The 27,198-nt window shown below is 44.5% G+C and overlaps 1 protein-coding gene across 1 annotated transcript; it reads left to right on the top strand.

The window, feature by feature from the left end:
• Nucleotides 1-10,196: 10,196 nt before the first annotated feature.
• HIGD1B (HIG1 hypoxia inducible domain family member 1B) lies at nucleotides 10,197-26,842 on the top strand. Its single transcript, XM_066586874.1, has 4 exons — nucleotides 10,197-10,247; nucleotides 10,463-10,613; nucleotides 12,115-12,249; nucleotides 26,636-26,842. The coding sequence occupies exons 2-4, from the start codon at nucleotides 10,517-10,519 to the stop codon at nucleotides 26,728-26,730; spliced, it is 327 nt and encodes a 108-aa protein (XP_066442971.1). The 5' UTR covers nucleotides 10,197-10,247; nucleotides 10,463-10,516; the 3' UTR covers nucleotides 26,731-26,842.
• Nucleotides 26,843-27,198: the final 356 nt, after the last annotated feature.

Below are 27,198 nucleotides of genomic sequence, written 5' to 3'. Positions count from 1 at the left end.
TAGATGGGTGTCTCTGATAAGGTGGCGATTCAGAACATAACAATTCATCGTGGCGTAAATTCCACTAGGTGCTGAAATCGTTCATAGGAATACTGGTCCATGTGGACAGGAAGCTTCTTGTAATTGCCGCAAATTAGAATGTTCTGACCAGCTGACAGGAAAGGTTCATCAATTCATGCCGCTTGTGCCAAATTCTGACCTCCCATCAGCACAGGGCAATAGAAACATGGATTCATCTGACCAGGCGATAATTTTCTAATGCTCAGTGATCCCATTTTTGCTCTCTTTTTACCTTTGGAGTCTCGTCTTTCTCTTTCCCTTAGATAGTAATGTCTCTGGAACTGGTCGTCTGCTGTTATAGGCCATCCATGCTAAGGAGAGATGAATTGTATATTTGGATACATTAAAGTAACAATGTTGTATTTAGCTGCAATTTCTTGACTGTTCAGGGCTTATTCATCAGAACGATTCCTGACATCCTCCTCTAACCCCTTTAGTCAACGAGTTGTTTCTGTCCACAGTATCCTCTTTCGCTGGATGTTTTTTCTCTATCACACCATTCTCTGTATACTCTCCACACCATTATACGAGAAAACCCCATGCCTTTGGCAGTGATATCCTGGCCCGGCTAGTCTAGCACCAATGGCCGGCCACGTTGGAATTCGCTCAGATCGCTGCATTTTCCCCTCTAATGTGGATTCACACCAAAACCGATCCATGGAAAACTTGTCCCGTGATCTTATGCCGCACTCCGGGATAATTTCCTTACAAGAATGCTCTAATTGTCACTGCGTGGTTTAGAAACCTTTATTTTCATACGTGCTAGTCTTATAATGTAGGATTCCTTCATTACCCCGGCACTTCCCATTCCTGGGTATGTCATGAACAATAGTCACACAGCTACACAATAGCTCACATTCCGGCTCAGGGAATTAATGCCTGAAAATATTATGACATTTTATGGCTATTTTTCCAGTCAAGCAGAGAATGCATTCATCAGGGATGTGCCTCCCTTATCTCATCCGTCCCTGTCCCCCTGAACTCCCCCTGCTACTGTCCGCACACCCTCAGAGACTACAGGAAAGTGGGGGACAACTGTGGAATACTCTGTGTGTAAACAGAAGATCATGAGAAAGAAACATGTGGTCACATCCGATGGGAACCTGTGGATCCTCACAGCTGCAAACGGCTTGGAAGTTGCGTGTCGCCTCTCGCTCCCAAACACAATCCTAATTCACCCGCCCTGTGTATATACTGGGTTCATCACATAAATGTGCTGTATAACGGCTCATTCACATGGGCGTCTGCAGTTACGGTCCATGAAATGCACAGCGTTTTCACGGACCGAAACTGTGCATATTGTTCTTATTTTGAACATGTATTTATTGCGTTTTTCATGCATGTAAAAAAAAAAAAAAAAAAAATACACAAAACCTTGATGTTTTTTTTTGCTTCGTCCATGGACCAAATTAAGACAAGTTGCTATTTTTTTCACGTGCTTAAAGTCACACGTGAAAATCGCATGTCTGTGTAGTGGCCCGGGGGGGTGGGGGTGGGGGGTTCTACAGGATAGTCACACAATCGCAGGTCCTAAAACACCTGGCTATGTACTTCTCCGGAGACATGACAGGTATCGTACGGGAGAAACACCCTGTCTTTCCCCTTTCTTCATGGGTGATAGCCTATTCTGCCCAGTAACGCCGGCTCCGGATTGGCTACTGTTAATAAAAATCCATGATTGGTGGAGGAAATGCAAGCCCGGGAAAGTGAGCAAGGCAAGACAGGATGTGAGGAGGAGTTAGAGGGCAAGTGCGGGAGTTGAGACAGGAAGTGAAGGAGGAGTTTGGGGAGTAGTCATCTGGAGGTCTAGGGGGAAGGAGGTGTGCAGCAGCGCTGCAGGATCTAACGTTTTCTAGAGTGGAGAGTAAGAGATTACAAACCACAGAGCAAAGTGCTGGGTGGAGAAGAAAAAGCTGGGATCTTTCTAGACATCAGTGAGTGATACGATAAATCTAAAGTCAGGGAAAGTACAAGTAACCCAATTCTCCATAGCTACAAATGTCTGCGTAGCAATCCTTTGGAAACAACCCTGAGATAACTTAGTCTGATGGGATTCTGTCTTGAGTAACCTTAAAACAAACAAATTTGCTTGTCATATTGATATACTGGAAGGAACGTTATTTTAATGCAGTAAACTGTATCATTTCGTTGTGTTTAACAAATTGCTGAGTAAAACTGTGTACCTTCGGTTTACAACTAAGCTAAAGTGGACTTGTCTCGATTATTTCATTACCATCTACTGAAGTTCACCCCCCAAAGGTACTGGCATCACCGTGACACAGCCGTTAACTTAGTCGCTTAAGCTACTATTCCTGTTCCACTGCACGCAACCGTGCTGGGCTATTTTGCCACCATTGTAGGGAAAGATCCCAAAGCCACCCATGACATCTATCTTGATTACCCGTGGTTTACCCGCATTGGTCTGCTTTCTGCCCAGAGGCGGCATTTGAATACCCCAGTGCAAATCAATCAGGTTTAAGCTCTGTGTATTATGGACATAAAAAATACGTGCACAATGCGGAGCGCAAATTCACCCTCGTGAATGACACCTAAGAAGCGCTTTCATGATTGAAGCTTCCCTGCATGGAAATTAGAGCCGTGACCCTGTAGCGCAGCATAAAATTGTCATGGATGATGGGATGTGACACAGAATACGATGCAGACTATGGAGTTACAAAAATAGCAAAGTTTTATTTTAAACTAAATACTGAAGGAAAACAATATTATGCAGTTTAGAAAACAGTTTTAGAAACAGTTGCACTTTACCGACACCAATCCGTATCCTGACTGCTACTAAGACTTATAACTGTTATGCTATACATAACAGGAAATAAACTTTCCACACTTCGTACTGGGTGATTACAATGTTAACTTACAGAAAAAGACACGGTTGATTGAACAACAACATAGGTAATTAAGACAATATTTGCACACACTATGTAGGTAGCAACAACACTCACCGCACTCAGTGGAATCTTGAGGGAGTGTTCATAGCAGCGTTCTTTTGTCTGGTATTAATGGATCTGTATTTTTTATTTTCAAAACAACAAAAAGGGATGTCTTAAAGGGGTATTCCAGCAATTCAAGGTAAATGTTGTATGCTTTAGAGGGTGATAACATGTAAATTTGCAATATAATGTTATAACTTATTTTACAAAGCTGTAGAGATGACTGTTATGATATTAATTTACCTGCGGTCTCCATCTCGATTCGTCCTCCAATTAGTATCCACTGGTTATGTCCTGTTCACCCCACTCTTTACTGGTCAGGCATGCTCAGTGCCTTCACATTCTGTAATGATGACACAGTTTGTACGGTTGTGAATGTGCACTCGTCAATAACTGGCAGTGGGGCATTGTGGGAGATGTAGTTTTTGCGCTCCCCGGCAGCCATTTTAACTAGCAACATGAAAATCTGAAGCTGCCAACAAAGCAGCAGCGGAGAAAGCCGTCAAAAAGGCTCTGGAGTTCAGTTTGATGATTTAAATGGACATCTGGAATAATAACAATAATTGGAGACAGGGAAATTTTGAAAACTTCACCCAGTCTCCAAAATACCTTTCTAACCCTTTGAGTGGCACGCCCGGAAATTTTCCGGAACAAGCTCCACTGCCCATAGTGATATAGCCCTGAAGTTTTCCGGGCTATGTTTCACTATGGGACCTGCAGAGCACATTGCCATAAGCAGTGGCAGTGTGCTCTGCCTGCACAGTCCCACAAAGAGCAGTCAGTGCAGGACTTTCAAAAAAGAAGCAGGAAGATATTACCGAACTTCCCGCTTCTATTTTCAAACTCCTGCACTGCTTTGTTTACAGGTTGCCATGGAGATCATCGGCTGTGGCAGGCAGAGCTGGTGCTTGGCTGTCTGAGGATAGCCAGGCACCAGCTCTTACACAGCAGAGAATGGAGAAAACCTCCGATCTTTGCTGTGTTAACCCTTTACATGCCACGGTCTATGCAAACACAGCATGTAAAGGGCTGACAGAGGGAGGGGGCTCCCTCTGTCAGAGGATAGCCGGCCACCAGCTCTTACACAGCAGAGAATGGAGAAAACCTCCTATCTCTGCTGTGTTAACCCTTTACATGCTGCGGTCTATGCGACCGTGCATGTAAAGGGCTGTCACTATCGGATCCCGGGAATGTGATCAGGGGGTCCTAATGGGTCTCTGTGCAAGTCCCCTGAAGGGGCAAAAATTGTTTAAAAAGTAAAAAAATTATTATAAAAATAAAAACACTTTTCTCTCTTTACTTTGTAAAAAATTAAAAACAAAATTACACATGTGGTATCCTTGCATCGTAATGACGCAGAGAAGGAAGTGAGTATATTATTTAACCCCTTAATGACACGGTCCCCATTTGTTTTTCTCCCCTTTTCTTTTTTTCCTCCCCCCGTTTAAAAAATCATAACTCCTTTCTTTATCCATCGACGTCGCTGTATGAGGGCTCGTTGTTTTTTGCGGGACGAGTTGTAGTTTTCAATGGTGCTATTTAACGTACCATATAATGTACTGAAAAACTTTTACAAAATTCTAAGTGGAGTAAAATGAAAAAAAAATGACATTCCACCATCTTTCAGTGCGTTTTGTTTCAAAGGCGCACAAACTGCAACAAAAATGACCTGATAACTTTATTCTATGGGTCAGTACGATTATTACGATACCAAACTTGTATAGGTTTTTTTTTGCTTTTTTCAGACATTTAATTTTTTAAAATTATTTTTTGCTGCATCTTCTGCGCACAATAACTTTTTTATTTTCCTATCGACGTACTCGAACAAGGGCTCATTTTTTGATGTCCTGTAGTTTACGTTAGTATCAATTCTGAATACATATGACTTTTTGATCGCTTTTTATTGCTTTTTCCTGGGAGACAGGGTGACTGAAAAAGTGCATTTGTGGCGTTCTTTATTTTTTTTTCGGACTACGTTCACCGTGCAGGGTAAATAATGTGCTACTTTAATAGATCGGACTTTTATGGACGCGGTGATACCAAATATGTATTTTTCTTTTATAATATAGATTTTTTTATTATAGATATGACAAAAGGGGGGTGATTTAAAGGAGATGTCCCGAGGCAGCAAGTGGGTCTATACACTTCTGTATGGCCATAATAATGCACTTTGTAATATACATTGTGCATTAATTATGAGCCATACAGAAGTTATAAAAAGTTTTATACTTACCTGCTCCGTTGCTAGCGTCCTGGTCTCCATGGTGCCGACTAATTTTTGGCCTCCGATGGCCAAATTAGCCGCGCTTGCGCAGTCCGGGTCTTCTGCTGTTCTCTATGGGGCTCCGTGTAGCTCCGTGTAGCTCCGCCCCGTCACGTGCCGATTCCAGCCAATCAGGAGGCTGGAATCGGCAGTGGACCGCACAGAAGAGCTGCGGTCCACGAAGATAGAGGATCCCGGCGGCCATCTTCAGCGGTAAGTATTGAAGTCACCGGACCGCCGGGATTCAGGTAAGCGCTGTGCGGGTGGTTTTTTTAACCCCTGCATCGGGGTTGTCTCGCGCCGAACGGGGGGGGGGTTTAAAAAAAAAAAAACCCGTTTCGGCGCGGGACATCTCCTTTAAACTTTTAGAACTTTTTTTTTTCTTTAAACTGTGAAAAAGTCATGAAAAAGAAAAAAAACTATTACAATTTGGTATTGTCATAACCGTACTGGCCTGTAGAATTACTTTAATATATTATTTTTACTGCTCAGAGAATGCAGTGAAAAATAAAAATAAAAAACATGCCAGAATTACAGATTTTGTTAATCTTGCCCCTAGAAAAAATGGAATAAAAAACGGTCAAAATTGTACATGTTCCTAAAAATTAGATAAATGAAGACTAGAGTTCATTCGGCAAAAAACACGGCCTTCTAGAGCTCTGGCAATGGAAAATAACATTTAGGGTGCCCACCCACTGGCGTTTTTTTCCCCTGCGAAATTCGCAGCATTTTTTTCTCTGCAGGGGTCTATGGGACTTGTTATGTTAAAATCGCGATCGCGCAAAATGTACAAAAATAGCAAGACATAAAAAATGTTATCGCATTATTTATTCTGCACGCTGAACGCTGTAAAAATGAAATTCAAAAAACAAATGACAGAATTTCTTTTTTTCCCCCAATCTCCCTGCAATTTTTTTACAAAAGTTATGCAATACATTATATATACCCAAAAATGATGCCATTAGAGATAAGCGAGCGTACTCGCTAAGGGCAAATACTCAAGCGAGTATTGCCTTTTGCAAGTACCTGCCCGCTCGTCTCAAAAAAGATTCGGGAGGGAGATCTCTCTCTCTCTCCCCCTGCTCCCGCCTGCTCACTCCCGAAACTCACCGCTCACCCCCGCTGGCACCCAAATCTTTTTAGACGAGCGGGCAGGTACTCGCAAAAGGCAATACTCGCTCGAGTATTTGCCCATAGCGAATACGCTCGCTCATCTTTAGATGCCATCAAAAAGTACAACTTGTCCCGCAAAAACCAAGCCCTCATATGGCTGTGTCAGTGGAAAAATGAAAAAGTTATGGCTCTTGGAACGCGAATGGAAAATTAGTTGCAATTAAATGATTGGCCCATTTAAAAAACCTGCCCTGGTGGGCCTGACAGGGTGGTAAGAAACCCGCCACTCAAGGGGTTAATGCAAACTGAAGCCAGTGAATCCCTATAAAACAGATAGTTAGTATCCGTTTGCATCAGTTAGACACCCATCATGATCAGCTTTTAACAAATCTTTTGTCTGTTTGAAATGTAGCTCATGTGCAGTTATATTAAACAGATCCATTAAACAGAATACAAGCACAATAGTTTCCATTTGTGTCCGTCCCCCGATGTTAGAGGAAAAAAAGAGAAAAGTCAATTTCTAGTTGGAAAAAAAAGTCAGTCAGGTCAGTCTTTTTTTCTTTGTCCAAAAAATGGAAACTAGATGGGATGAAAGCCAACTTAAACTAAATAGGTCCCGTTGAAGTCAATGGGGATTTTACTGGATCCTTTTTCTCCCCGCTCTTCTACTCTTAGGGCGGAACATGAAAAGCGAAAACAAACCGCTGATGTGAACCCATCCTAAGAAAATTACTGAACCGCAAGAGACCATCGCAGAGGATACAGCTTGTATGTATAATTCCAGCCCAGAAATCACCCTGCTAGCCATTATAATAACAGTTACAACGTGTGTCGTCCTACAGTGTCATGTATCATAGTAACATTACACCATACCTTTCCCATGCTCCGAAGAATAACCTGTGCTGCTGCCGGGTCTTTGTGGGACAGTAGCTGTGATAGTCCCATGCAGTTATACTGACTAGTCAGTGATGCAACCTGTCTGGAAACAAGTAACATAGTATGCGTGGCTGAAAAAACACAAATGCTCATCCAGTTCAGTGTCCCCCCCCCCCCCATGTTGATTCAAAAAAAACAAATGACGTAGAAGCCAATTTATCTCATTTTGGGGGAGAAAATTCCTTCCCAACTCTTTAATGGCAGCCAGAATAATCCCTGGATCAACACTCACCAAAGAAAAGTCCCTTCCTGACTCCAAGTCCAGCAGTCGGAAGATCCCCAGATCAACAACCCATTCTGGTTATTTAATGTCTATATCCTGTATTGTCTTATCGCTCTAGAAAGACATCTAGTCCCCTCTTAAACTGCTCTATCGATTTTGCCATCACCACGTCCTCAGGTAAAGAGTTCCTGAGGGTCTGATAGTTCCAAGGGCACATATACTGACATTATGCTGAGCTGTACAGTACTGAGCATCTCATTTGCTACAGTATTAAAGGGGTCGTCCGAGTTATAGATTATTGGTACAACCCCTTTTGCATGCAGTAAAATAATGAATAGGTTTATACTCCACTCTCCCCATTGTGTTCAATGGGATGCCGGCAACCCTTGCAATGATCCCTAGCTTGTGTAAAAAAAATATATATATATTTGCTCACCTCTCCGCCGCTGTCGGGGCTCGGCGCGTCTAGCCGCTAGGCTCGCTGGCACTATACTGAAGCTTTTTCAGTAGGCGGGGATTTAAAATCCCCACCTCCTGAAAGGTCTGCGTCTGATTGGCTGAGCGCTCAGCCAATCACAGGCAGCACTCAGCCATTCATTGAATGACAGCTGAGTGCTGCCTGTGATTGGTCACAGCGCTCAGCCAATCACAGGCAGCGCTCAGCCATTCATTGAATTCAATGAATAGCTGAGTGCTGCCTGTAATTGGCTGAGCGCTCAGCCAATCAGACGCAGCCCTTTCAAGAGGCGGGCATTTTAAATCCCACCTACTGAAAGAGCTTCAGTACAGTGCAATGAGCCAAACGAGTAGACGTGCCGAGCCCTGACAGCGGCAGAGAGGTGAGTGTATGTATATATATATATATATTTATATATTTATATTTTACACAAGCTAGGGATGATTTTCAGTGAAGGGCTTATATTTAAAGCCCTTCCCTGAAAATCACTACCTGCAGCCCATTGCTTACATAGATTGTAAGCTCTTCTGAGCAAGACCCTTACTCCTATTTCCTCATAGATAGCAAGCTCTTGTCAGCACGACCTTCACTCCTATTTCCTCATAGACTGCAAACTCTTGTGAGCAAGACCCTCACTCTTATTTCTTTATAGATTGTAAGCTCTTGTGAGCAGGACCTTCACCCCTACTGTTCAAATTGTTTACTAATGTAATCCTGTATGTAATGTCTGATTTTCTCTATATACTGCATATTCTCTTTGATTTGTAAAGTGCAGTGAAATATGCTGGCGCTATATAAAGGTTATTATTATTATAAATAGAGAGTATTCTGGTGACCTGCAGCTATGCAAAACAAGTGCATGTCCTGTTTAATCATAATTTGTCATAATTAACACACAAGGGTCATAAAATGAAGAGAATGTATAGATTTGTTGTTTTGAGTTTATGCTCCATGCATTCTATTAGGTGGTCAAATCCCCATGCGGACAGGAAGCTTTTTATAGCACTGCAAACTAGATGGCAGTACTGAGATGTTCTGACCAGCTGACAGGAAGGGGTCATTGACTCTTGGTGCTTGAGCCAAATTCTGACCCTCAGCACGGTGCAACATAATTCTGCATTCATCTGACCAGCTGATATTTTTCCACTGCTCAGTGATTCCATTTTTGCGCTCTTTTGACCACAGGAGTATCGCCTTTCTGTTTCTTTTAGATAGCAATCGTGCTGGAACTGGTCCTCTGCTGAAATAGCCCATCCGTGCTAAGGAATAATGGGTTGTACGGTCGGACATGTTAGTCGGAGCATCAGCGTTGTATTTAGCAGCAATTCCCTTGACTGTACAGCACCTGTTTGTCAAAACAACTCTTTACATCCTCCTCTGAACCCTATCGGGCACAAGTTGTTTCCATCCACAGGATCCCATTTCCATTGATGTTTTTCCTTGATCACACCATTTTCTGTATACTCTCCACATTACTCAAGAAACCCTCACATGGTTGGCAGTGACATCCCGGCCCAGCTAGTCTATCACCGATGACCCGGCCTCGTTGGAAGTCGCTCGGATTGCTGGATTTCCCATCTAGTGTGGGTTCACATGAAACTGATCCACAGAAAACTTTCCAAGAAATGTTGTGCTGCCTTTTGGGATGAGAGGTCTAATTTCCATACAGGGAAAGTTTTGGTGCTCTTATAAAGTGGCCATTCAGTGTATGCAGTGCATGTAAATGCATATGACACCACATCTAGACTATATTTGATGATTTAGTGATCCTGCATTGAGCGGGGGGATGGACCCGATAACCCTGGAGACCCTTCCAACTCTACCATTCTATGATTCTATTTCCTGGACCCAGGAGCTTCAGGTGACACCGTGAGACATAATTGTGCTCTACCGGATACTAATATTAGTGTCTTTAGTGCAAAAAATATCTTACGAGGGAAGAAGCATGCACTAACTGTGAAGTTAGGATTAAGTAAGCAACACGTCTTTAACCCCTCTGTGGCAGGTCTAGAAGATGCCAGTGGGTTAAGTCAAGAGGTGTTTGCCAAGTTCAACATTCATGATTCTTTCTTTCATGTGTGTGATGGAGGGTCAGCCTGCGACCCTGACTACCCTTCCCAGGCTCTTCATGGAAGGAAGCCCAGTCTCCCTCGTACATAAAGCACCTCTGTGAGAACAGCATTCAGTCCCAGTGAGTGACCCAGAAAGAGGACAAGGCTCGATGCTCTTCAGATGCTCTGGTAATAGGTGAGTATGGAAAGAATAGCTATTTCTGTGTGGTTTTATACAGTTAGCATTTGGGCACAAGCAATACTGACATGCCTTATACCTGTCTTCATACACCTGAATGTTCTCAACTTGTCCTCACTGGGGGAAATGCATGCTAGATATCTAATGTAGGTATTGTCTCTATTTGCATTTGCTTACATGTCCTTCCATCTCTTCTACTACCCAATTTCCAGCCTCATACCATTGGCAATGTAAGCCAGTGCTGTGAACTCCGTGAAGGTGGCAAGATGTCCACAGGTGTGGATGACTGGGTCCCTGAGGAACAGGAATCTGCAGGCGGTAGATTACAGCGTAAATTGAAGCAATCTCCCCTTATTCCAGTGGGTGAGTAATATCACAGAAGCAGTAACCTTTCTAATAAGTTATTTAGAGGCTTGAGTTCGAGAGACTCAAGTCTAAGCGGATCAGAAGTATTTTATAGGAATGGCCTGTATCATATGGATAAGTAGCACAGCTTTATCTATAGGACCTTGGGGTAAAGAGCAGCCAATCTACTGACTTGTAATTAACAGTTTGCAAATATACATCAAGTATTTAAAGACGTTCTCCACAGTTATAAGGTTATATATGACCCCTGTGGGTTACTCTCTAATCAGTGGGGCTCCGACTGCAGGAACCCTCACTGATCCTGAGAATAGGGGTACAGTCGGTTCCCAAGTGAATGGAGCAGATGTTGTACAGGTGCAATTAGGCTCCCACCGATCAGACAGTTATCCCCATCCTGCGGATAAGGGATAACTTTATACATATGTTGGTACAATTCCTTTAAAGGGAATCTGTCAACCGAAAATGCTTTTATGTTAAACGTATTTTTTCAACTTTTAGTGCGTTGTTTTTTTTTTGTTTCCCTGTGACTATGGAAATTTAAAAAAAAATCCTAATATCCTGCGGTTTTCACTCGGGTCACTAAGTTTAATAGTCTGACACTTCCTGTTCTGTTCAGCAGCATCATGGGTTGATGAGAACTAATTGACTTATATGGAAGAGTGTTGTGTGCAAGCTCTGTGACTTTGCAGGGAGCGGGAGGAGGTGGGATGTGACCATCACCTTTTGAGACAGATCCTCACTCCTGTGTGAAAGCACGGAAGCAATTATCACTGGGAATACTGTCAAGCACTAAAGCGCCCACGACAGTCGTCCTGTGTAAAAGGGCATGTAGGCTGCTATTACACGAGCGCTAGCAGCCCTGACAATTGCCGGGCTGTACCTGCAAGAGCAGGTGCAGCCCAGCAATTGGTGCTATTACACAAGCCTCAGTGATACTCGTGTAACAGTGTCATTAGATATTATCTATACAAAGTATCAGTGCCACTTGGGGGACGATTATCCTGTAAAGGTAGTTAAGGGCCAGTTCACACTAGCGCTTTTTCTTTCCGTCTGGCTGTTCTGTTGTGGGAGCAACTAAACAGATAGAAATGAACAACAGAAGTAAAGGATAACTTTCCATTCACTTCCTTTTTCCAGTTACAGCAAAAAAAAAGTGGAAATATCGCAGTCCGGTTTGGTTCTATTTTCTTAACTGGAAGCAAAAGCGCGTCAGTCTGCACTTTTGCTTCAATTATAAAAACACAATGGCGACGGAAGACTGACTAGTGGATTGAAACTGAAGGTCTTTAGTTTCAATGCATGTCTATAAACTGAAGCTTTTTTTCCCGTTTAGCTGCTCCAACGATGGAACAGCTGTAGACGGAAACAAAAAGCGCGAGTGTAAACTTGGCCTTACAATGACTGGCCATCCACTTGTTTATAGGACTAGTATTCCATGAGATTTGCTCTTCTGCACAGACCTGACATCATGCTGTTCAATCATTCCTGCTCTCCCCAGGTGTGGCCGGATTTACTGTGATCATCATTTATGGACTTTACAAGCTAAAGCACCGTGGAAATATGAATCTGTCTCTTCATCTGATCCATACACGGGTAGCCGCACAGGCGTGTGTTGTGGGAGCCACTGCATTGGGTAAGTCTACAGGTCACAACCATATTAATATTGAAGCATATGCCAGTCCTCATGTTTGCCTGCCTGTAAGTAGTATAATAGTCGTGGTGGCTGGCAGCATAGCTGGATGTGCTCAGTATTATTAAATACGTTATACGTGCACAATCAGCTGTGTTCATACGTATCAGCTCTGCTACATCTTGGCCAGGGATTTGCAGCGAGATACCAGCTGGAGAACAGGGCTTCCTAACTTGAACCGGATGACAAACCTATTTTGTCACGTCTCCTGACTTGTCGGTTTTAATTAAGACTTGTATTCTCCTTGAAATGATAATTCTGTAGCATCTTTTCTTGCATTGTGCTGTTCTTCCTCATAGAAATTAATTGGGTGCCATTCAGATGGGCATATTTCCAGTCTGTGTTTTGCATGGGCATTACGTGGACCCATTATAGCCACTTTTCACACTAAGAGTTTTTTTCACATGGACCAATAGTCTGTGTGAAAATATTGCTGCATCTTCTATTCTTGGCCATTTGCACGGAAAAACATAGGGCATGCAGTGAATGGGGTCCGTGAAAATCAGATAGCACAAAAATATTGTCCGCTTGCTGTCCGAGTGCCCAAGTTACTCAGGTGCAATTCACATACTGTCTTCTGAATATGGCCTAAAACTGCCTTCACGCGGCCATATTGACCATCTGTGTGCTGTTTGTGTATTTCACAGACAGCACACGCACCCATTATTGCCAACTAGGCTATTCACATGACCAATGGTGTGAAGGGAACGGAAGCAAATGGAAGTATTTCCATTTGATTTTAATTTTTTAAAGACTCCATGGAAAGCAATGGGGTGCAAATCAGAACCATGTTTTCTCCAAAAACAGAACAGAGACAGAAATCCAAAACAGAAATTAAAGCAACTGTCGATGAGCCCTTCGGCTGGCTTCACACGGCTGAGAAAATCATGTGAGATTTGTGCGTTTTTGGACGCACAAATATGAACCAGATTCTTTTGAATGGGGTCATACACATGAGCGATGTTTACCTGCATAGCATCACGATGCACAGTTGTGTCATACTTTAGTACAGGTCACACGTGACTTTAGGCTCAAGGAACACGGCTCATTCTGCACGGCGACGCACCTAATGCTTTTGGCTCCCTTGGCTCTATACTAATGGTCCGCAGGCACTGCATAACGTACTGTAGGAATTCTTTGATACACGCCATAGAACATACCGCGATTTATATAGAATCCCGCAGAGAAAATGCCTGCATATGAAAAAGTAGATATAAAGAGGTACAACTGGAGTGCTGAAGGGGTCATATTATAACTACATCTTGGAGGTTGTGTGAGCCAAAATACATGAGACTAGAGATGAGCGAGTATACTCGCTAAGGCACATTACTCGAGCGAGTAGTGCCTTAGCCGAGTATCTACCCGCTCATCTCTAAAGATTCGGGGGCCGGCGGCGGCGGGGGAGAGTGGGGAGGAACGGAGGGGAGATCTCTCTCTTCCTCTCTCCCCCGCTCCCCGCCGCAACTCACCTGTCACCTGCGCCAGCCCCCGAATCTTTAGAGACGAGTGGGGAGATACTCGGCTAAGGCACTACTCGCTCGAGCAATGTGCCTTAGTGAGTATACTCGCTCATCTCTACATGAGATCTTTAAGGGATCTTTTACATGGGTGGAATTTATCGGCAACACTGAGTTGCGGATTCCATCCAAATAGGCAGTCTTCAGAGCTTTTTTAATTGTGTGTCATATTTTTTATAATATTTTACGGAATTTCTTGTATCTTTTTTGGAGAATTTGCAGATTTTGTTACATAATTACTTTTTGTATTTTAGCAAACCACAACAGCAATTCCACAAGACTCCATTAATTCCACAGCGGTAACCTTTTCTGCTGTGACAAAAAGATTTGCAGATGAGAAATTCTGCAGCTTTCAACCCGATAGGATAACATAGGGTTGCAGAATTGTCTGCACCGACAAATCCCATCCTGTGTGAAAAGTCCTTAAGAGATAGAGCAATCGAGCCATAAGCCCCTATGAAGGTATATGGGCATCATAGAGAGGCCCCTGATGGATGCCACCCTCAGTTAGAATCATAGAATGGTAGAGTTGGAAGGGACCTCCAGGGTCATCAGGTCCAACCCCCTGCTCAGTGCAGCATCACTAAATCATCCCAGACAGATGTCTGTCCAGCCTTTGTTTGAAGACTTCCATTGAAGGAGAACTCACCACCTCCCGTGGCAACCTGTTCCACTCATTGATCACTCTCACTGTCAGAAAGTTTTTTCTAATATCTAATCTGTGTCTCTTCCCTTTCAGTTTCATCCCATTGCTTCTGGTCTTTCCTTGTGCAGATAAGAATAGGGCTGACCTCTCTACACTGTGACAGCCCTTCTGATATTTGTAGACAGCTACTAAGTCTCCTCTCAGCCTTCTTTTTTGCGAAACATTTCCAGATCCTTTAACTGTTCCTCATGGGACATGATTTGCAGACCGCTCACTATCTTGGTAACTCTTCTCTGAACTTCAGTTTGTCCTTTTTTTTTTTTAATTGGGGTGCCCAGAACTGGACACAGTATTTGAGATGAGGTTTGACTAAGGAAGAGTAGAGGAGAATAATGACATCACGTCATCTAGACTCTGTGCTTCTCTTCCATACATCCCAGAATTGTGTTTGCCTTTTTTGCTGCTGCATCACACTGTTGACTCATGTTCATGGCTTATTCACACGAGCGTATATCAGCCACCGTTTTCACGGCCGGCCGATATACACTCCCATCTGATACATTGGATTCCAATGCATCAGATCACACAAGCGTATTCCCACAGCGTAAAAGCGCCCGGACAGTAAATATAGCGCCAGGCGCTTTTACGCCGGGCAGCAAAGATAGTCCTGGAACTATCTTTGTGCCCAGAATACATCGGCCACTGCATAGACTCCTATAGGAGCTGATGACAGTGGTCAGAGAAGGGAGGTGAGAGGGAGTTTAGCAGCATGACTCTCTTGCTGTTTGCAATGGGAGGGGGCAGAGCTAAGCTCCGCCCACCCCCTTCCATTGCTGGCTGCAGACAAGGGGAGGGTGCTTAGCTCCAGCCCTCCCCCGCCCACTCCCATTGCAAACATCCAGAGGGAAGGAGAGAGGAGGTGAGCTGGTGAGGGGAGGGAAGGGGAGGCTACAGCATTGTGGCCTTGGCGTATATACATGCCGGGCCAGTGCCGTCTGAATAGGAGCATAAACATTAGATTTGTCTGCCCATTCACACGTTTTTACAGCACCAGCAGGCGCATGTAAATCGCCTACACTCGTGGGAAAGAGCCCTGAGTCTGTGAGCTATTAATGTACCCAAGTCTTTTTCACATGTGCTGCTGCTTAGCCCAATTCCTACAAGTCTGTATGTTCTTTTTTCATTTTTCTTGCCCCGATGTAAGACCTTGAATTTCTCCTTGTTAAATACCATTCTGTTAGTCGCTGCCCACTGTGCAAGCTTGTCTAGATATTTTTGAATCCTCTCTCTCTCTTCCCTAGTGTTAGCTATCCCTCCTAGCTTTGTGTCGTCGGCAAATTTGATCAGTTTCCCATCAATTCCCTCCTCCAGATCATTTATAAAAATGTTGAACAACACTGGGCCCAGGACAGAGCCTTGTGGTACCCCACTTGATGCATTCTTCCACTTGGATGTACAGCAATTTATGACCACTCTCTGAGTACGATCACTCAGCCAGTTGTGAATCCACCTACTAGTTGCCTTGTCAATCCCATAATTGGTCATTTTTTCAATAAGGATGGTATGAGATACTTTGTTAAATTCTTTACTAAAGTCAATATATATTTTATCTATTTCCCTGATCAACCCAGTTGGCGATTTTATCATAGAAGGAAATTAGATTAGTCTGTCATGACTTGTTTGTTACAAACCCATGCTGGCACTGGTAAATCCCAGAGGGATACCCCGGACACCTGGCATATGTGGGGAGCCGGGAGGGTATAGTGCAGACTTGTTATGGTGACACTTACCAACTCCTTCTTGGTGGTATCAACGCAGCCAAGGCCAGAGTAACATTGCAGGCCACCAAAGACACCCCTAGGATAGGGAATGCCAATAAACAGAATGATGCGGGTAGTAGTTGTCACGGGTGATGCCACCGTTCCTACACACCAGTATGCTACTCAGCGGAGAATAATTACGGACACAGTTTCTTAGTACCTCGGGTCCCTAGGAACGGTTATGGCCCAGTAAAACTTATCTATTATAAACTTGCAGTAAACAATTATCACAAGGCAGTTTAGGTACAGTCAATACAGTGCAGGCAAGACAAGAGGCTTGAGGTCAGGTAGGAAACACAGGATGACACTGGTCCTGCAGTCCACGTTATCTGTCTGGATCCGCTCTTGGAAGGGGAACACTCCAGAGGAGGAAAGGGGTAGGGGTAACTCCACAGGCAATCTGACAGTAATTATTGATTATCACCCAGTCCTGGAGACGCGTGGGTGTAACTTAGAAGTGTACCTTTGCACGGGGATCCTGGCTCTGGATGGCTGTGTAGGAAAACTTGAAGGCTGTAATTGGTACCTCTGCACTGGCCTTGTCTTACAGAATTACTTACGAATGCTCTCTCTTATACTTGGGGCTCGCTCCACTCACATCCAGAATTCAGTCGCTACGGGATATCTCTCCTTAGCTTCCATCTTCACCACAAGGAAGCTGAAGGTGCTTCTATGTGGTTCTGTGATAGATGGTACTCTTGCAACCTCAGAAGATGGAACCCTTCTTAACACAGACTGAAGACCCTATCCCGGTCTCAGCCACTCCTATTTACACCTTCACTCATACCACATGACATGACAAACTGATACATTTACAGGTAGGCAATGTCTTTATTATTTTAACTTCGTTTTATTCAAAGATGCAACGTTGGTACAAGATACATAATTGTACATAGATTTTACAGCGTTCATTCTGTCTTGGTACACAAAGAAAGCAATAAAAAATATGGCAATAAAATAAAGAAAGTACAAAATTTTTTCACACATCCCCCCCTTTTTTCCCCTGCTTTTTCCTATAGGCCGCCTGCACACGAGCGTTCCGGATTCCGCTAGCGGATTTTCACACGCATACGATACCTAAATGTGCTTGCGGATAGGTGCGGATGCGTGAAAAATCACGCGCGGATATACGCGGATGTGTTGCGGAAAAAAACGCGCAGAAAAACCAGCAGACACCCTTATTGTAAACCCAACCCCTAGAGAACTGCCCATTCCTTGGAAAACGGCTTAAAAACCAACACCCAGACTCCGTTTTGTCCCTCTTGCTTGTGCGAGCACCGTTAAATTATTCTGGCAACATGCTTTCACCCGGTGAGCAGATGTCTTTGTGGGCATGGTTGATCCATGTAACCTTTTTCAGGCGCTTCTCCAGCGTGACTTTATTTCAGTCACTGCAAAAAAATTCACAAGAGGAAGGCCGCCTGCACACGGGCGGAAATCCCGCGGCGGTATTTCCCGCGGGATTTCCGCCACTGAAAGTCTGCATAGGAGTGCATTACAATACGCACTCCTATGCAGACGGCCGCGGTTTGGCCGCGCAAAATCTCGTGCGGCAAACAAACCGCGGCATGTCCTATTTTTGTGCGGGGCTCGCACTCACCCGGCCGCCGGCTACGGTCTGCGCATGCGCTGGCTGTGCAGCAGCTGGCACATGAAAGAGCCGGGGCCGCCAGGCGCGGGTGAGTACGCGCTTGTCACTGCAGGCTCTCGGGTCGGGTCCCGCGGCGAGAATTCTCGCCGCCGGATCCGACCCGCTCGTCTGCAGGTGGCCGAATTCATTACTACAGATTTTGCATTCTTAGATCCTGTATTGGCAAGAAATACTACCTATCTCCCTCTACACATTTGCCTGTGAAGCTCTGCTGTGTGTTGGGACGTCTCCTACCATGCCTACTTCCTGTAGTCATAGCAACCAGTGACTCCATCCGCAGCTGCACTGCGGATGTACTGCGTGAAAAAACGCACCCATTCACTTGTATTGGAGGCTTCACGCGCAGAATCCGACCCAAATTAGAACAGGTCGCAGATTTTTTCACGTGCGTGAAAAAACGCGATACAAATCCGTCCGTCTGGGGACAACTGCGGATCCTCATAGGAGTATATTGGCTGCGGTCTGGGGCAGATAATGTGCCTAAAATAACGCGCTGGAAATCCCGTTCGTGTGCAGGCACCCTTAAACAGAAATTACTCTGATTTTGTTAATATATATTTTCAATAAACATTTCAACAAACAATAAACTTATTGGCCTCCATGTGTGTCTAACCACCCACATGCATAGTACCCATAAGGTCCTCAGCAGCTAATCCATCTACAATGTGTGGTGCGAGTTAAGCCATGGCTCCCATATTTTCCAAAATTTGTCAGGACATCCCCTGTTTTTATATATTATCTTTCCATATGGGATTGCTACATCCACCAGCTTCCCCCAGGTCCTGACAGAGGGTGACTCCACAGCCATCTACTTCACAGCAATTGCTGAGAAAAATTTAGGTATGGAACGAACAGCCATATTTCCTCTTCCATTAAACCAAACAGCGCCATCTTTGGGTCCAAAGTAAGGGGAAGAGGTAGGAGTGGGGACAAAAAGGTGTATATATCTCCCAGAAATCTACAATGTGCGGGCATTCCCACATGGAGTGCCAGAATCCTGCATGCAGCTGGTGACACCCATGACATGCCGATGTGGGAATCTTGCCCATTTTCTGAAGTCTGATTGGGGTTAGATAGGACTGATGAACAATATATAGCTGTATTAGCTTTTTGTTAATAGCCGGGGATACTGTGAAGTGCGAGTTCATCACATCCTGCCTTTCCTCTGATGATAACGTAGGGATGTGAATTTTCCATTTGTCATAGACAGCTAAGGGGTTATGACTAAGTTGGGCTGACAATAAACATGTGTATAATACAGAAATCAAACCCTTGGGTCCTTGAGACCTTAATATTCCTATAATAGGGTAATTGGATATCTTAACTGAGGCGGGAGGAAAATGGTGTAGTTGGAAATATCTGAATAGCTGAACCTGAGGCGTTTGCAGTTTTTCACACAATTGAATGAATGATATTAGTACATTATTTTCTTACACATCTCCCAATGTATTTATACCTAACGTGATCCAGTACTTGCAGTCTGGCATAAATTGTAAGTAGTGTATAGCAGGATTGTACCATAACTGCAGATCTGATGCTACCGTGTTTCCCCAAAAATTCGACACTGTCTTATAATAATTTTTGCCCCAAAAGATGCACAATATCTTATTTTCGGGGAGTGGGGGGCTGGGGCTTATGCTCACCTGGTCTGCGGTGTCCCGGTGCCTCGTGCTGCTGGTCTCCGGCGGCAATGCAGAAGTCTGCAGTGTCCTCCGCGCTGAGATATCCTCTTCTTTATGGTGACAGGGCTTTGAATACCCCGCCTCCTGCAAAGCGAGTGCTGTTATTGGATCGAGCGCCAGCCAATCACAGACGGCGCTCGATGAGCCAATCACAGCCATTCAGTGATGTCATTCAAGCCAGCCAATCAAAGCCGGCACTCGATCCGATCACAGAACTCGCTTTGCTAGAGGCCCATTCAAAGCCCTGTCACCAGGAAGAAGAGGATTTCCCAGTGCAGAGGACACAGCAGCTTGCTGCAGCGCTGGGACCATCGCGAAGGACTCAGATTCCGCTGGCTAGGTGAGTGATGATATTTTTTTCCATGTACTTTAGCTAGGGCTTATTTTCAAGGGGAAGCTTATATTTCAAGCCGTCTCTGCAAACCGGGCTGGGGCTTACTTTCGGGGGGAAACAGTACATCAGTAAAATGTTGAATATTTTTGGCAATGCACCAGACAGACAAGGCCAGCTTGTGTAATGGTAGTAAGGTGCATGATGTGGTCAACATGGGGTATTCTAGGAAATTAGGAGACCCCGGTAATGGTCCGCAAAAGGCAGACGCTCAGGCAATGATTTTATTGAACTTAACCTCTCAAGCGCCGCAGCGGTGAAACACATACTGGAATTAACAAGACCGGCTTGCACAGCGCATCTACATGAGACAAACATGTATGACATTTATGGAGGGGACCAGGATGATGTGCTGGGCCACTACACATCGGCACCCTGCAATCTCATTGCGGGGTGCTAATGGATGACAGGAGGAGCTCACCCCCGCTGTCATCTGCTTTCATGCCATGATCGCTATTGAGCGTGGCATGTAAGAGGCTAAACTATTGGAAACGAAAATTTCTCTACTCCCAGTCATTAGTGTAGGGTCCCAGCCCCAAAGGGTCCTGGGGATTCCCATGCAGGCCTTAGATTAGGCCACTATAAAAACACGGCAGCCTAGCCGCAAGCCTCTTAGTGACTGCCATAACAACCCATGTGACTGGTCACTAAAGGGTTAATAATAGAGAATGGACACCCCCAGCAGCTGATGGCATAAGACCTGCAATGTCAGGTAATGTGGTGGTCTTGCCCAAGACAGAGCGGTATATGGGCAGTCAGCTGTAAAGCAACTCTTAGGCCGCCTCCAACAGGTAGTAAATGCTGCAGAATTTGCACTGGTGGAATGGCTGCAGAAAGTCCCGCAGCGTCTACAGTCCAAGGCAAGTGAATGACAGTTTCCAAATCTTCTGCAACAAATTCACATCAAATTAGAAAAACGCTGTTTACATTTCCGCAGTTTGTCTATTTGTTGTGAAAACTGCGCATATCTTCAGTGTATTTTCGCCACAGCAAACAATGGCTAACTTAAAAGCTGCACCATAATCTGCAAATAGAGTAACACGTTTTTTGGGGGGGATTTTCCACTGCAGAAACGCTTTGAATCTACTTGAAATTCCGTGTTTGTTAATAAAGTTTGCCAGTGTGACTTCAGAAGCAGAAACTACCATTACCCTATCGCAAAAACGCAATACACCGGATCCGCAACAGAGAGTCCGCACATTAAAACGCAATCAAATATACGAATTTCGCAAGAAAAAAAAACACAACCAATTCCACAAGACTCGTTAACTCCGCCCATCTGCAGAAACACAACATACATTCCACAGCAGATTTTCCATATCGTGTGTGAAGGTACCACAAGGGTACGTTCACGCGTTGCTGATTTGCTGCGGATTTTTTTTTAGAAATTTGGCTGCAGATCTGCAACAGATTTCACCCTTTCAATTGCATTTAAATTGAATAGATGAAATCTGCTGCAAATCCACAACAACATCAGCAGCACGTCAGCATTGTGCAACACATCCTTAAAACAATGTGGGCAGTAGAGTATTATAGAGCCTTGTAGGATAGATGTCTTGGTCCTGACCCTGCAGCGGAGCGTCTACATGCACACTTGTCTATGTGACTATTCTCCACGCTTCGGGACGTTCAAAGTTCAAGAGTTCATTTTCAGGAAATGTAAAAAGCACGATGATCCCAGGAAGGGGGAAATTCCAGAATACGCATCTAGGGATTAGAGAGCCTGGAGCAAGGACATAGGAGAAGCACGTGTCAGCCGAGCATCAGGATCATCATAAGGCATCATGTAGCGCTCAGAAACAGAATGTAACTATCCTGCACCAGGCTGAAGGAACAATGTATACAGTAATATTTTGTAGAAGGGTTTCATGTCCAACCCAATCAGTGTTCCATCAGAACTTTACTAATCTTCAGAGATTAGCCTTATGGAATTATTCAGCAAGTGGTACCGTCTCTTTATTCGGGTCCTTCATGATATAGGATTGTCATACAAGAGGGTACCCAAAATAAATAGGAATTCTCCGGGGGCAGGGCGTTACTACCCTGTTTCCACCCAAAGTAAGACAGGGTCTTATATTCATTTGAGCTGCCTGGACACTATTTAAATATACATTTTTTTTTAACTGTTAATAGGGCTTACATTTTGAGCATCCTCAAAAATCGTACTAGGTCTTATTTTCATGGAAATGGGGTAGAACCAACTTCTGTCACTAGGTGAATGTCTGCGGAATCCTTCTGATGTGGTATGCCAGGTGCGTTGTAATGATAGAAGAACCAGTTACATGCCTTCCCATAGGGCGCTGAGCGCAACCTTCCTCAACAATTTAATGTGGATTTAGACAGGACGAATGTCGGGCAAATGATGCCCGACACTCGTCCCCGCATACACTCGCTCACGTGCTGTTGCACAAGAGCTAGTATCGCTGGCTTGTTTACAGAGCGGCCAGCAGGGGTGCGGGGAGGCTGCAGGAGAATTCACTCCTTGCTCTCCCCCACCCCTCTCCATTGACTTAACATAGCGGATGTTCAGTACTGAACGGCTGCTATTTACACCGAACGATCAGCGATTTGCCCATCGTACATCGTTTATGCTGCATAAACGATGGACGATGAGCAGATCGCTGATTGTTCAGTGTAAATAGCAGCCTTCAGTACTGAATGGCCGCTATGTTAAGTCAATGGAGAGGGGCGGGGAAGCGCGAGGAGAGAAATCTTCTCCAGCCGCCCCGCTGTGAGCCAGCGATACTAACTCCAGTGCAGCAGCACAACAGCTAGTATGTGCGGGGACGAGTGTCGATCATTGTTTGCCCGACATTCATCCTGTGTAAATGGTCCTTAACTTGTACTGTACTAGTAACGCCCCTCCCACTACAAAATTCCTGTTTATTTTGGGTACCCCGCTGAATATACATGCATATAAACACATATACATCGTTTACTTAACCCCTTAAGAACACGGCCTAGTTTGGTTCTCAAGCACACAGAAATTTTGTTGGATTTTCATCTTCACTTCTCAGCTGTGGTTTTTACTGGTACCTTTTTGGGCTACATGTGATGTATTGCATAACATTTATACTGCAAATTAGTTGAGGGAATCGAGTGAAATAATACATAAGTTCCGTCATATTTGTTGTTTTTTTTAACCCCTTAGTGACCAAGCCTGTTTGCGCCTTAATCACCAGGCTAAATTTTGCAAATCTGACATGTGTCACTTTAACATGGAAAAAGACCAGAAAGGTTTTGCATATCCAAGCGATTCTGACATTGTTTTATCGCCACATGTTGTACTTCATTTAGGCGGAAAAAAAAGACCGATAGAATTTGTGTTTATTTATTAAAAGCGCCAAAATTGGGAACATTTTGAAAAAATCATAATTTTTTCACATTTCCAACTGCAATATCTCAAATATGTGCAAACATAATATAGAAATTTTTGCTAAGATTTATATTTCCATCCATTTACTTTATTTTGGGCGCACATTGGAAAAACTTTCGTTTTTTTTAACCATTTAGGAGACGTACAAATGTAACATTACTTTTCAGCATTTTGAGGAACACTTTGTTTTCCTACACCAATCCGGGCTCTCATGGCCATATGCAGAATCCGCTTACAGAGGCCCGCAACGGATTCCAGCTGTGAGCCCGGCTGTGACGCTGTGTAATGTACTGCGCCTAACTGCCTACTCACACAGGCGGTCATGCGCAGTACACCGTTGTTTGTTTATATTTCCCGTGCCGTCGCTTAGAGATGACCTGGGTACCCGCAGCCCGTACACAATGTGTTTGTATATGGGCTGCGGGTATATCCGCGGTCATAGAGCACAATGGGCTCTAGGTCGTGGATACCCGCGGTAAAATATAACATGCTGTGTTCTGTTTTCTGCGAGTGGATTCTGTAATTCCGACCCGCTAATTGGGGGGAATTGTGTAATCCAATGCATGCGATTGATCCGTGGATTACCGCTGATCAAGCGCATGCAGAACCCGTAATTCCTCTCCAGTCATGTGTGACCGGCCTAATGTTAGATCACTACTTTATCACGTGACCGGGGACCGCTCAGCGAGGCCACCGGTCACTGCTCCAAGCACTCAGCGACCGTTGGTCGCTGGGAGCAAGGAGATTTAAAATTTCCTTGGCTCCCCGGCTCCTGCGAATGTGTCCGGCGTTTTGCCGGCGGGCGCATGCGCAGCAGCCGGAGGGGTCCATGGAGGATAATCGCATCTGGATTCAAATGCGGAAGCCTCCGAGAAGATGCCACTTTTAAAAGAATTTTTACGTGATCGCCATTATGCATTGGATAATGGCGATCACGTGACCAGTAACCGTATACATGCGGCTCCCCGTGACATCTTCAGGCTCTTGGCTACCTTTGGCAGCCAGCAGCAGGGAGATTTTAAATTCCTTGGGCAATCTTTCACTTTTGCGCATGCGTCCGCCATCATGCTGACGGGCGCATGCGTAGAAGCTGTGGTAAGGTCCACGGATCAACATCCCACCAGGGAACAAATCCGGGACCTTGGGTACGTAATTTCATCCCCCCTTATGGATACGATCCGTAAGGGGGGAATGAAACTAACTTTTTAAACTTTTTTTTAACTTTTACCTTTTTATTTAACTTTTTAACTTTATATGATCACCGTTATCCGATGTATAACGGTGATCATATCACTGGAAACCGCATACAGTGGTCCCCCCAGTCATATCTCCCTGCACTCGGCTATCTGTGACAGCCGGGTGCAGGGAGATTTTGAATTTGCCGGGCTCGCCGGCCACATCGGTGCATGCGCAAAAGCCAGCGGGGGGTCCGGAGACCGGCCGGAGGACATGGAGGAAGCGGGGTGAGTATTTTCACCTTCCCTCATGGATCCGATCCATGAGGGGAGGTGAAACTTTTCTTTTTTTCACTTTTCTTACCTTTTCTGCGATCGCCGTTATCCATTGGATAACGGTGATCGCGGTATCGGGGACCGCTCACCGCGGTCCCCGCTGACATCTCCTGCCTCCCGGCTACCTACAGGAGCCAGGAGATTCTAAAATTCCCGGGCCGCCAGGCCTTCTGCGTATGCGGCTGACGTAATGCCGCCTGGCGCGCGTGCCCAGAACGCCGGCTTCGGGACCCGGAGGACCAGGAGAGCGGGGAGCAGTGTGGCGGACCTCGGTGAGTAATTTCGGCTGCCCTGATGGATCCGATCCATCAGGGCAGCTGAATCTCTAACTTTTTTTGCACTTTTACTTTTTTACGATCGGCGCTATCCACTGGATAGCGCCGATCGCATTTCCGGGGGGGGGGGTGTCCGTGCAGCCCGGGATGACAGCTCCATGCTGTCGGCTACCTGCGGACACCGACAGCATGGAGCTGTCACGTCCACAGCCCGAGGGGCTTTATTCTCTGTAGGACGCATGTTTTTACGTCCTCAGAGAATAAAGCCCACTTCAGGAGGACGTAAAAACACTATGGGCTGGTCGTTAAGGGGTTAAATGACATTCACTGTGTGGTATAAATGACAATTTATTTCTGCGATCCTAATATGATATTTTTAGGTTTTTCCACTTTTGCAGAATAAAACTATTTTTGACTTTTTGCATTGCTGCATTTTAAGACCCAGTATTTTTTTATTTTCCCATGAAGGGAGCTAGGCAAGAGCTTTCTTGTGGGTGATGTGCCGTAGTTTTTAATGGTACAATTTTGGGTTACATATTACTTTTTTTTATCACTTTTTATTGTATCTTTTTGAGAAGCAAAATGAACACAAAAAAAGCTTTTAGGCTCCTTAAAAAAAAAAAAAAAAAAAAAAAAAAAAAAAAGCATCTACCGTGGATTAAAAATTTATAAAATGTGTTTTCCTTTTTTTTTCATTTGTTTTTGCAGAAAAAAAAAAGTGCAAAAAAGATATTTGAGCGTTCGTTTTTTTTTTCTCTCACCTATAGGGACTTGAAATTGTGATGCCATGATCATTCAGATAATACAATCTGTACTGCAGTGCATTATATCTCTTATCTTTGCTATCACAAGCCATGGCAAACCCAAAAAACGTTTTCTGGCATCTGGTTACCAGGGCAACACATTGGCCCTTCGCGAATGCATGACAGAGGGCAGATGACATCACAGAGTTAACCACTTACATGTCACTATTAATGTTGATCATGGCATGTCAAGGTTTAACGGTGGCGATCAGAGTCCTCTCTGATCACTGCCGTTAAGCTTGGGCCTCAGTCAGTTACAGCCGCCTCCCGCTGAGCATGCCACAGTCTCTGCTCCGGAGCCCGCATAATCTACATGCTGTACTTGTATGTCATGTTGCACCAACTGTTTATCGACTAGGATAGTCCTTGTACATCATTAAGTGGGAAGAGGTTAAAGATATTCTCCGCTTTGGACAATCCTGTCTAGTAAAAAAAGTTCCTTGCCAATAAGTGATCAGAAAAGGACAGCGCCCCAACAGGGGAAAATGCGCATTACAGAATATCCATTCAAATCAATGGGTTGTGTGTGCGATACAGGACAGTCCTCCAGAGCTGCTGTCCTCTGTAGCCAGAAATAAGGATCCTTAATTCAGAGTTTACCAATAGGGTGTATTATAATTCTATGTATGTTATTTACCCTCCTCCTTTCTATTGCAGGGACTACATATGCCATGTTCAAGGAATACAGGGAGAAAAAGGCAACAGAGAGAGAAGCTTTAAGGCAAAATGCAAGACATTCTACCGAGGAGTAACGTAACGGTCTAGTAATCATCCAACCTGCCTATATGTAGTATATTCTAGCTTGACTTCCCTTACATCTAGGTTATGTATATTGTCTTACCCGTCCATTTACCACCAAACTGTAATGACAGAGGACTTCTAGTTCTTAGAGCAGCCGGACCCTGCTGACTAAGCAGTGTAGTACAAAATAATGTAAATGCAGAGTCGAACTGTACCAAAATATGAAGAAAAAATACAATTTATGTACCAAAACACTGAAAAAGCAATTATTTTTGTTAGCAGTAGATGATTAGATCAGACTACACTCACTGACAAACAATAATGCACCCAGATAGCAATGTCTGATTGCTGCCAAACTCTGCGCAGTCATGTCTCAGGCAGATATGTAAAGGATTACAGGTGTGGTCTGATTAGACACTGGGTCTTGCCCCCAGAGGCCGTAAAAGTGCTTCCACCGTTGCCCTACAAGCGGTTAGGTG

Source organism: Eleutherodactylus coqui, chromosome 13, assembly GCF_035609145.1.
Source record: "Eleutherodactylus coqui strain aEleCoq1 chromosome 13, aEleCoq1.hap1, whole genome shotgun sequence".
Taxonomy (NCBI): domain Eukaryota; kingdom Metazoa; phylum Chordata; class Amphibia; order Anura; family Eleutherodactylidae; genus Eleutherodactylus; species Eleutherodactylus coqui.
This window is presented reverse-complemented; position numbering and strand designations above follow the sequence as displayed.